Genomic DNA, 12,057 nt, shown 5'->3' with positions numbered 1-12,057 from the left:
AAAAAAAAGATAAAAGACTTTGTTGTAATTTTGGAAAAAGGGCTCTACATGATTGGTCTCTTTTTTGCGGAAGGACGTAATTCGGCGCAACACCCCCGGATATTATCGGTCGTCCTCTGGTTGCACAGCTCTCCGGTTTCCAGTCGCCCTTCAGTCCTGTCAGGGAGAGTCCAGTTCTCCGTGAAGACAAACAATACTTTTAACTTTAAACCATGGCGGGGACAATTGCACGCAAAGCCATCGACTACCTGAAGAGTAAGGAGTTCAGGGATTATTTGACGAGGTTCGTATTTAACACACTCCAATATTTACTGCTAGCATGAATGCTAACCAATTTGACTGACTGTTGCAACCCTTTGAGAAGTACCGGCTGGTTGAAATGTACTTAAATTAACCAAATCTGCTCATTAACAACAGTAAATAATATTTTTACCCCTCATCTGTTAGCGTTTGCTGCTGTTTTCTATGTTGTCATATGCTAAACTCTCAAGGGCGCTTGTTATCTGCGGCTCCTTACTGTTTATGATAGTTTATAATTCAAATATATGTCACTATTTTAGTAGTAGGATATCCATTTTTGTAAAACTAGATGCTGATAAATAAATATTATATTGATCTTTACTGAGTTGCTTCAGAAATATCTTCCCAAATAGCTGAGGGTATGTGTGAATCAGTTATTGGAAAATACAGCTTTGCGTCCTAAAAACAATACTTATGTGGGTCGTGGTTGAAGTTCACACCAACCTCTTTGACCTGATTTTACATAAGAACTACCTTTGTTACTATATGAAATAACTCATTGTCAGGAAATTCAAACTTCGTTTTACCAGAGTTTTACCTCCACAAACCTGCTTCATTCCTGACATGTAGAGTAAAGGTCAGGTGAGAGTATTGTGATGCAAGAAGATGCATTTGTTTGCTTTTTAAACACAAAATGTTCGTCTTTGTGTCACTTTTTCAAGCTTTCAATAAGAAAACAGGTTTACACCTGACAGCTTAGAGACTGAAATGCTAATTGATCTGACAGTAAAGTTTTAACTTTCTTTTTTTCTTTTCCATGTCGGACTTAAAAATGAAAACATAAACGTATGACAGCACGGTAAGTCCAGAGTTTCTCTGTCTAGTTATTGTTTTATATATTTGTGTAGGCTGCAGAATATGCCAGTGCTTACAGTTTAACTCTCCTGTTTAATATAATTTAAATGTCACTTTTCCAGCATTTCTGGGGACCAGTAGCAAACTGGGGTCTTCCCATCGCTGCCATCACAGACATGAAAAAGAGCCCTGAAATTATCAGCGGCAGGATGACCTTTGGTAAGACATACAAACGCATGGACAGACACTGTTGTTTTCTTGCATCTGATTCTGTTTTGGGTTGGGGCTATCATTGATTTACTTAGAACAAAATCTATTTTTTGTGTCAAGTTGAGGTGTAGTTTTTGAAAATGTTTTTTTTCTTCATTTGAATCCAGATTTACTTAATCTGTTGTTACTATGGCCTGACTTTTGCTGTTGCTTTATTAAGATGCTCCAGTGTTATTTCACAGTTATTTACATGTGAGAATTTGGGAAAGTGAGAAGTTTACAAGATGAAGGTACATTAATAAATCCACATTTGCGTGTTTTTCTGCTCTCAGCTCTGTGCTGTTACTCTCTGCTCTTCATGAGATTCGCCTACAAGGTTCAGCCTCGTAACTGGCTCCTCTTCGCCTGCCATCTGACCAACGAGTCGGCACAACTGGTCCAGGGAAGTCGCCTCATCAAATACAAGTGAGATGATGTTCTGTCAGCATTTTATTTATTGTCACTAATTTGAAATGCAAGATGAGGAAGCAGTTTAATTTAAATCCAGTGTTGTAATGCTTGTTTATAGTGATTGTTATGTTTTGGCTGAAGGCCTGAATGTCATGATGTGTTTTTGTTTGCTGCTTATTCTTTATGACAATGATTAAAAATCATGTCTGTTATTTCAGAATGTTCTTTAGACATCAAGTCTTTTGACCAAACCAGTCATTTCATTATTTTGGTGATAATTTTGATTATGACAAGAAATATTGTAGCCTACCAAATAATTAAGAGACCACTGAAAACCTCCTGCTTATTCCACCAAATATTGATTTCTGAACTCTTCCTGAGTTAAAACATTAATATTGTTGTTTCTAAATGAACATTAACTTGTTTTCTTTGCATTATATGAGGTCTGAAAGCTCTGCATCTTTTTCCTTATTTTCACCATTTCTAATTTTCTTCTAATAAAAACTAAATTTTTGCTTGGAATTTCAGAGACACGTTGTCAGTAGTTCATAGGATAAAAGAACAATGTTCATTTAATTAATCATATACCTATATAGAGCAAAATCAGAGAACCTGATCATTTTGCAGTGGTCTGCTAATTTTTTTCTAGAGCTGTCTCTCAGTTCCACATATTGAAATTGAGTTTACAACTGTCCAGTTTTATGTTTAATATGTGACAAAAAGCAATAATAACAACATAAAACTGACAGGAATGTATTCTGTAAATATTATGATATTTGTAACGTGAAAAGCTCCATTCTGATGTAACTTAATTCTGCGTTTTCTTTCTAATCTCAGCATGGAGAAGAAGTCATCCTAGTGGTGAAGTGAAATCGGTGCAATAATGCAGAATGCTGCTTCAACAAACTACATTTGGACACCAGAACTCCTCCAGCAGATCAGCGAAGCTGTTGCCAGTTTTGTCTTTTTGACTGGATGGTACCATAATTGATCACAATTTAGCTTTCACTTTAATCCACAAGGAATAAAAAAAAACAAAAAAACTTTTCTCCAGTAGTTTCGATCAGTTATTTTTAGATTTTACATGGAATAAAACCTAAATGAATTAACGGTGACGGATGCCTTGCACACAGATCTATGGCTGCAGCAACTTATAAAATAGACCCTCACAGTCAATTTTTGTTGGAGAAAAAAATATTGTTACACTGTATCCTTTTAAAACATGGATATTTAAACAGACGGGAGGTCAGATTGAGCAAAAATGCACAGACAGTAATTCTGGAGAAACTTAGATATTGTCCTCCATATTGTCACCCTTTTTTAGATACATAGGACTTACTGAGGCAAAATGACAAAAAAATGAATCTGTCATTATGGTTCAAGTTTGGTATCATTTTACCTCCTATGGCAAAAAGTGCAAATTAGAAAATATTGAAATGAACAGATGTAAATATGAAAAACATGAGGCTTTGTTTAAAAGCTAAGGCTGTTCAGATTATCCTGTAAAATTGTTCAAAATAAAATTCTGTTAAGTGTTGACCACACATGTAGTCACGTCTAATTGACATTAATTTAAGGTTCTTGTATGATTCTCCTGATTTTCCAGAGTAATTGTTTGGATTCTTTAGACATGTTTTGAATAAACTGGACTGGAAAAACAATGTTTTCAGATGTTGCCTTCTTTTACCGCACACTGTGAAGACAAATGCAGCTTTTAATGCTCTGATGTCTCTGTTTTAGAAGTGGTGAGTTGTAGCCTTTGTGTTGAATCCAGATGTGTGTGTGGTGACACTTCTTGACCTTTGTGGCTTATTAACCTCTTAGTGGAGGATGTTGATGATTTTCTGCTGGACAATTAGAACATTGGCAAACTTCTCCCAAAAGTGTGTCAGTGAAAACATTGGCATAATTTACTACTTCTATGTTTTGAGAAAAAAAATAGATTTTTTTGTATATTCTAATTTTTGGGAAATTACTTTTGTTTTTTCTTTTAATGTAATTTGAATTAGCTTGAAAAACATTTCTCTAGGTAAATCTATGAATACAAGTAACAATTAAATCTTCTAAGTGTATTAAAACAATCGTTAATTTGTCTTTAAGTTTCATTAGAATATAAATGAGCATAAATATTTCTGACTTTTGTCAAAAGCTGAACTTTTAAAAAAACGACTTATTTGGTAGTCATGACTACATTATTCCACTAGATGGCAGTAAAATGCCAACGACGCATTTTACTGCCATCCTGTAGCCGCATGACGGAGAAGAAAACAAACATGGCTTCCATTAACAGCGTTGAGTGGAGATCCATCTGCGACAAATTCACCAACGCCCAACGTCTCACCGAAACAGAGTCCCGGAATGACCCAGAAAACGACCCGTTTCGCTCCAAATACAAAGCCAGGGAGCTCCTGAGAGAAGTCTACTGCTCGCTGAAGAGCTTCGAGGCCGGGGACGGAGAGGAGGACGCGGGCGGGGAGAACTGCGAGCAACGGCCCCCAGACCAACCGGTGGACGGCCAGACAGAGGATGCGTTCAGCCAGGGCTTCAGCGGCGACTCACCAGCCGGGATGCGGGCAGCTAAGCTCGGGGCTGTGGAGTACTACCTGGGCGTCAACCATGTGGACACGGAGGAGCTGTCAGCCGGGCAGGAGCATCTGATGAACTGCATGAAAATGCTGGAGAAATGTAGGGCGTCCTCGGAGAATGTGTCTCTGTTCATCCATGTCAGGGTAAAAACGATGTTTCCTTTTATTTTGCCATAAACGTGGCTCCGTACAGCTCGTAATATATGTAGTCTTGGGTCGCATGCTGTGGTTTCAGTCTTTACAATCACCCCAGTGTGGAGTTCATCAGCTGATGGGGATCATGAGTTGGTCCTGTGTGCTTTCAGAACCAGCTGGGAATCCTGTGGGCTGGCCGTGATGAGACCGAGACAGCGCAGGGCTTCCTGGAATCAGCAGAGTCCATCTACCAACGCTACATGAAGGAGGTGAGGCTGCTGCCTTCACGGTGGAAACATCGGACATTTAAAAACGTTTCAGGTCTTAGTTATTTAATTTAATGTACAATGTACACAAACATTGAACAAAACAGCCTGTCAGTGATCCGTTTCACCAAATATATTTAGCCACAGCTAATTTGCAACGCCAGTCTCTTACCAGAAATGGTCATTTATTGTTATATTGAAACATTTATTATCTAGATAATTCCAATTCATGTCTGAAAACCTTAAAAATTTTATACAGGTTTATTAATTTAACTGCTTTCTCAGCTTTAATCTACAAAAACATCTCTAATAATCATAATGAAATCTATGCCCATATCGCCCAACATTACTGCTTGCTACAGGCCGCCATCTTAAATATTTAAACTTTTTCTATTTTGTTTTCTCTGATGTTTTTCTGTTTTCTGAATTTATATCATCTCAGGATGGAAACGATGTTCAGTTTGTCATATTTATGAGGCAATTCAGGTTTTCCCCCAGTGTATTATAAGCCTGGCGGGCCACCAGGCTTTACTTGTGCCCCCACCAGGCTAAGCATTGCTTTAAGTTTTTTAAAAAATAATAATTTTTTTAAGACTTTACAGTTGGTGTTCAGATATTAATCTTCCAATAACACGTAATTATCAAGTGATATTTTCAAAATTTCTGTCAATTTTAAACATTTTTTAACTCAAAAACACGGTGGGCCGCTGGATGAATGACTGCCCTAGCACCCAACCATTTCTGGATGAAACCTTGCAATTGTTCCACTGCCATGTTAAGCATCATTCCAGCAGTGATATGTCCACAATACTGAGTCACAGCAGTTTTTCCAGATGACAAGTTCAAAAAATCCAATGTCCATGTGCTGCTAATGATCTTTTCAGATGTACCTTACTTTAGACCTGCTGAGGCTAAAGTATTTGTTTTATATGCGCTGAGACACAGTAATGGAATATGAATACATGTCTTCCTTAGATTTGCAGGCAGACGCTATCTTGACTTTATCACTTTGTTTCAGATCTGTCTACTCGGCTTCCTTCTTCACGTTTATCTCGTCAAATTTTTTCTTCTGCATCCTCTCTCCCTTTGTTCAGTCTTCCTCCCAGCGCTCTCTGCACACACTCCTCTGTAACTCTGTCTCCCTCTGCTGCTTTTGCTCAGCAGCTTCAACACATCATGTTTGGTCTGACAGACTTTCCAGTCTGTAACGTTTGATTTTTTTCCCCCTGTTTGGTTTTTGTGTTTTCTTCATCTCATCCAGGATGGGAGGCCGCCAACCGACATGACGGAGTACTTCACTACGGAGGAGAACCTGCTGACACATCAGGAAAGAACTAAGAGGTCGTTTCTTTTATCCGTGTGCATCGCCTGCTTTACAGTACTCTAAAAAAGTATTTTTACAACTTTAGTTGTTTCTGAAGTGTTTCCACATTATAACCACAAACATCTGTATGTTTTTTTGGGAGTTTAAGTGATAAACAAACAAGGGCAGAAACTATTTATCGGGTTATTGAAGTAATTGCCAACTAATTTAGTCATCGATTAATCATTAGTTTGAGCATTCAAACTCAAAAAAGGCTATTTGATAAAAGAAGACACTCAGAGCTGTAATTAAGCCAAAAATGTTCAAAAACTATAAACATTTTACATTGAAGATTAAAACAAATCAAATGTTTGTAAATATTTTCCACCCAAAACTACTTAAGTTCCAGTTTTAGATTAGTTTAGCAGAAAGGTCTGATGGTCTTTTAACATGTTGATGTTAGAAGTATGTTTTTGTGCTTCCTTTTCTATGAATGATCAAGCATTCACAAAAGCAATGCTGTGTTTCTCATTTAAGATGAATTTAATTATTAGTTTATAATGCATAAATCATCGAACATCGTAGTAGTTAAATGAAAAACCTGCAGATTAATCGATGGAATAATCAGTTACTGAAATAATTACCGGTATTTATTGCAGCCATAAAATAAACAGAAGAAAGAAATTGAACGCTGAGGATGCATATTTCTGAAAATGGATCTAGATTACATTTTTAAAAAAATTTTCATAAGTTTTATATTGTCTGTGTCTCTTATCTCATCTCCCCTGTTATCAGGTTTGAGTTGGCTTACACCCACACCATGTACTACCTTGCTCAAGTTTACAAGAACCTTGGTAAGCTTGAGGATTATGCATATATTGATTAGTGTCTGATTTTATGAGTATTAATCAAATATATTGATAAGTGTATTGAGGTCAGGTCGTGTTTGGTGGTAATAATATTTACTTGTTTTGTGTGTCAGGTGAAAACGAGCGCGCTGCCACCTACTGCCACAGCACCCTGCAGAGACAGCTCCAGTTAAACCAGTTCAGTCCAATGGAGTGGGCTCTGAATGCTGCCACACTGTCCCAGTATTATATCACAAAGGTGAGACATCGATTACTTTGATCAGAAACATAAGCGATCTGCATGAATCTGTTTTAACTTAAGTTTAAAGGTTAAAGCTAAATGTTTTTGTTCTTTCAGGGCCGATACATGGAGGGCAGACACTGCCTTGCAGCAGCTACTGTTATATCAGGTTTGGCTGGAGAGGTTCCCTCTGAAGCTGCCGCACAAGAAAGTAAATATCTCCACTGTCACAATAAGCAATAAATATATTAATCGCATAGTAAATTAAAACAAGCTCAATCATTTCCATTTGCATGATTTATTGTCTCTCTCTTTCTACCAAAAACTTGATGACAAAAGTCTTCAGAGAGCTTCGGTTTACAGAGACTTCATAGTTCATTTGTTTTGTTTGTTTATTTTGGATATTTAAAATGTCTTACAGGTCCATTTTTAAATGTTCATTAAAATGGAAAGTTTATTGATTTTTAAAGAATGTGTTCTTGCATTATTATGCTTCTATCATTACATTACTCAAAACAACTCTGGGATAATTTATGGTGCCGCAAAATTTGTTCTTGTGACAGATATACAGTTCACTGATATGCGAATAATAGACTTTGTGTTATAACCCACATTTAATTAAGAAAATATGTAGCGTGTTTCCTGTTTATTGTTTCAAGCAAATAAAAAAAAAACTGTTTTTTTTAATATTTCCTCAAAGTAAATTGAACTGCTTAAAAGAACTGAACCAGTTCTTTTCTAAACCTTCCTCTGCCGTGGGACATTTTCACAGGTGAGACAGAGAGCGAGCGCCGGGAGCAGCTCCAGCAGAAGAGAGCAGAGATCGCCAGATGTTGGATCAAATACTGCCTCAATCTCCTGCAGGATGCCAAGAAGCTGCTGGAGGTACGGCACGGTCGTACGACTTCACGTCTGCGGACGCAAACTGTAAATGCATCCAACACGTGTGAATCTCCAAAGGAACAAAAGAAGCTCTTTTCATTGTACGTTCAGGATAACATCGGTGAGCTGGATACTGATCGCCAAGACGAGCTGAAAAGAGCAAGAAGACAGGAGGAGGAGGAGGAAGAAAAGGGGAGGAAGAGCGCTCTGCTGTTTGGATCTGAAGACACCTTTGATTCCATCGCGAGTGTGGAGGAAAAGGTCTGAATGTGTCGGATGTCTTTGAACTATGGACGGTGTCAGATTTCTATAGTCGTGATCATTTTCTGTTGACAACAACCCCTGATTCTGGTGAAGTACTGACTGTTAGCTGCTCACATGTTGCAACGTTTCATTTCACATTCAAAGTTTGTGGTTATGACACCCCAGCTAAACGTCACTCAAACTTGAAAGCGGTTTCAAATGTGGCTTAAAAAACCTTTTCTGAAACTCAGAAACTATTTTTGAAACGGATCGTTTTTCAGACAACACAAAAGATGAACTTATTGCCAGAAAACGGCTGCATGTTTTTATTTGTTAGGACTTGAACTGTTACCAGAAGAAGTTAAGACCCAAATGGAAATACAAAAACATGCAAAAAGTGCATTTTGCATAATAGGTTCCCTTTAAAATGTACAAGAGTTAAAATTTTAATGCTTTTGTAAGCTACAGAATCAATAACATGAGTGCTCAGTTAGGAGGGATAATTATGTGTGAATTAAAATATGATTACCTTTTCTTTAGTGGGCACCATTATGCACTTAGCAACTGCTTTCTTTATAGTAGATAACATAAAAGTCACTTTATTATATTCTTGCTTACAGGTGATGTGTTTGTTCCCTTTGGACTTCACGGAGGCCAGAACTGTGTTTTTGGTGGGACAGAACTACGTAACACAGGTATGATGCATGAACAGAAACTTTGGTGCTCAACACTGCTGCACTCATGTCTGTGAGAGACAAACTTTACAAATATCTATGTTAGAACATCCTAACCTGTTCTAACATGTTAGTATATTGATACATCTAATCAATATACTAAATCCATACACAGAAAATCAAGAGATTGAACTGATATCAGCTAGAATTAACTCATTTTACTGTTTATAGGTTTATGTTTGAGTAAAATAAACATTGTTCTTTTATTCTATGAACTACTGACAATGTGTCTCTGAAATTCCAACCAAAAATTTAGTTTTTATTTCCAGAAAATGAGAAAAAAAGATGCAGAGCTTTCAGACCTTAAATAATGCAGAGAAAACAAGTTCATGTTCATTTAGAAGCAACAAAACTAATGTTTTAACTCAGGAAGAGTTCAGAAATTAATATTTGGTGGAATAACCAGGAGGTTTTCAATGCAGTTCAGTGCAGTGGACTCTTCATTATTTCTAGAGATTTTTTATATTGTTGGCATGGAGAGTCTTGACTGCATGGTACATGAGATAATATCCTCCCAAAATCTGCATCCTATTTTCCAGTGATGATTGCACTTCACCAAATTGGGCAACCGTTGCCTGAAACGTCTCTTGATAAACTGTCGGATGTGTTTCAGTTGTACATTGTGGTCAACCTAAAGAAAAGAATTTCAGTTTTTATTAAAGCCATGTATTTTGCATGACGTTACCGCAGTGAAGCCATGCATGTAAGCTGATGCAGAACCATGTGAAATGTGTGTCTAATAGATTTTCTGTGTCCATCCTCACTGTGATTAAAAGGCTAAGGAGTACTTCCAGATGGACGGCTATGTGACGGACCACATAGAGATCCTACAGGACCACAGCTCCCTGTTCCGGGCCCTGGCCTTCTTCGAGGAGGATTTGGAACGTCGCTGCAAGATGCACAAGCGAAGAGTTGACATGCTGGAGCCGATCTGCAACGGTACTGGTCCTCTGACCTTTTATTCTGCCTCTAAAGTGTTCGGGCTGTTTGTTGACGTCCCATTGGTCTGTTCTTCTGCAGACTTAAACTCCAGATACTACCTGCTGATCCGCAGACAGCTGATGTTTGAGTTGGCTGAGACCTACAATGAAATGATGGACTTGAAGCTGACTCTGGCCAACAGACAAGCTGATAACCATTCCCTAGATGGCCACACTATTAAGAAATTCAACCATCTCTGCTCTGCCTCTGCCAAGTGAGTTTCCATTTACGGAGTTTCTCTGGGATTTCAACTTATTCTTAAACGACTTAACCTCCTTTCTTCTGCAGGTACTTCCAGATGTTCCTGGACTCTCTGTGCTCACCAGAAGGGAAACCTCCTGAACATCTGGAGGAGGAGGTGCTCAGACCGGCGCTGGTGGCCCGATTCAGAGTGGCCCGACTTCACAGCAAACTGATCAGCTCCTCACCTCCAGTCCAGCTGGAAAACCTCAACAGAGCTCTGGAAAACTACAAGTAGGATCACACACATTTTTAAAGCTGATCTGCCTGTTGGTCTGCTTTAAATGCTAAAACTGCTGTGCAGGTACGTGGTGCAGTACTGCGAGGCGCACCCTGAAGCGCCCGCTGCCGTGGAGACGGAGCTGGAGCTGAGTACGGAGATGGTCGGCCTCCTCCCTCTGAAGATCAACCGCCTCAAATCAAGGATGGCTGCAAACAACTAAGGGTCACGTTTTGCTCTTAACTATTGCGTTAGTGATCTTGTTACCTTAAATGACCCAATCAAAATGTATCCTAACACTGTTCATGAACACTCTGCAGTTAAATAAGCCAAAATGTAGATTCTTGTTCTTCATGTACTAAATTCTGTGTTTATTTTCCTGTGGTTAGCATGCTGCTTTCGAATGCATCACAGCCTGTAACTGCTGCAAAATGCTCTCAATATTGTGCAATAAATGTTGTGATTAATTCGTCTTTGATTCCAGGTCAGATATACAGAACATGGCTGATGAGATGGAAACAAAGGTTGGGTATATTTCTAGAGAATAGTTTTATTTTGTTAGCCTCTTCAAATTAACATAGCAACTATGTTAAACGCAACATTTTTTGGGTTTATTAGTAAAATGTTAATATCTCCTTAAACTTACTTCTCAAGATTTTGTTCTATATTTTTAACGTACATTTATTTAGTTTGAATTATACAGTATATGCTGTAGTATAGAGTAGAGTTTGTTCTCTATAATGTCTGTATTGTCTAATTGAAAAGCAAATAATTTCAAAAAATTTTACTTTTCTATTGTCTGACATTAGATAAAACTTCCCCAGAGTAGATTTATTTCATCTTGATTTAACATAATTTTACAACAAAACAAATGAACAGAAAAAACTAATATAAATTTATTACATGTTTTCAATAAAGAGCATTTTAAAGATCCCAATACAAGTAGTATTTCAAAATTAAAAGCATCTTGAAGACTTAGTAGAGAAACTTAGCTTCTGTAAATGTACTCAAAGCTTTTCTAGTATTCTTCAGAGTTCACACCACAACGGTTACTCCCTTCATTTCAATAATATTCTTCATTTTTGCAGCTGTGTGCAATGGCTGCTCCCTCATCTTCCAGAGCTAGTTTAGAAACAAAGCCTCTGTGAACTCTGAGATATATTTGTCCTGCTTGTTTGAATCATCTCTAGCATTTTTTCACAGGATTTCCTGTGAAGTTTTATAAACCTTATCTTACACTCCATATGATGACGGTTTCCTATGCAAGAGGAAACAACGAAGCCCCAAAGCATCACTGAGCCACCACTGTGTTTCACAGCAGCCATGGTGTTCTTTTCAGCAGGTTTGCAGTTTGATTCTTCATAGAACAAAATCCAAAACCTCCTTTGACTTATTTGCATGCTTGTGAGAAAATTGGATCCGACTTCTTATGCTTTTTGGATCAGTAATAGTGTATTAGAGTTCAAGCAAGAAGCCCTTGACTGTTCAATATAATGTGTAAAACCTAAAACTTAGCAGCACCTTGTTTGAAATGAAATATTACGATCTTCTGCCCTGGTTTTTAAGGTGTTGTATCCTTACTGGTTTCATCATGAGAGGTTTCTATCAAAGCTCATTTGGATCA

At 37.8% G+C, this 12,057-nt stretch overlaps 2 protein-coding genes across 3 annotated transcripts; both read left to right on the top strand.

Annotated features, from left to right (window-relative positions):
* The first annotated feature begins 64 nt into the window (after positions 1–64).
* On the top strand, positions 65–3,416 carry mpc1 (mitochondrial pyruvate carrier 1). 2 transcript variants are annotated; one of them, XM_032560258.1, is made up of 5 exons: positions 65–283; positions 1,096–1,099; positions 1,218–1,314; positions 1,638–1,770; positions 2,593–3,416. In XM_032560258.1, the coding sequence occupies exons 1-5, from the start codon at positions 213–215 to the stop codon at positions 2,612–2,614; spliced, it is 327 nt and encodes a 108-aa protein (XP_032416149.1). In that variant the 5' UTR covers positions 65–212; the 3' UTR covers positions 2,615–3,416. The 2 variants fall into 2 exon arrangements, with proteins under 2 accessions (XP_032416149.1, XP_032416150.1); XM_032560259.1 differs by lacking the exon at positions 2,593–3,416 and having other exon boundaries at positions 1,638–1,774.
* A 528-nt stretch (positions 3,417–3,944) lies between these two features.
* Positions 3,945–10,905, top strand: kifbp (kinesin family binding protein). Its single transcript, XM_032560256.1, has 13 exons — positions 3,945–4,484; positions 4,646–4,744; positions 6,003–6,082; positions 6,840–6,898; positions 7,027–7,151; positions 7,251–7,344; positions 7,906–8,018; positions 8,127–8,276; positions 8,879–8,953; positions 9,769–9,931; positions 10,013–10,187; positions 10,262–10,447; positions 10,518–10,905. Exons 1-13 carry the CDS (start codon positions 3,960–3,962, stop codon positions 10,654–10,656), a joined length of 1,983 nt encoding a protein of 660 aa, XP_032416147.1. The 5' UTR covers positions 3,945–3,959; the 3' UTR covers positions 10,657–10,905.
* Positions 10,906–12,057: the final 1,152 nt, after the last annotated feature.

The sequence above is a fragment of the Xiphophorus hellerii genome, chromosome 4, assembly GCF_003331165.1.
Source record: "Xiphophorus hellerii strain 12219 chromosome 4, Xiphophorus_hellerii-4.1, whole genome shotgun sequence".
NCBI classification, from domain to species: Eukaryota; Metazoa; Chordata; class Actinopteri; order Cyprinodontiformes; family Poeciliidae; genus Xiphophorus; species Xiphophorus hellerii.
The sequence above is the reverse complement of the archived record's forward strand: the minus strand, read 5'-3'. Positions and strand labels throughout refer to the sequence as shown.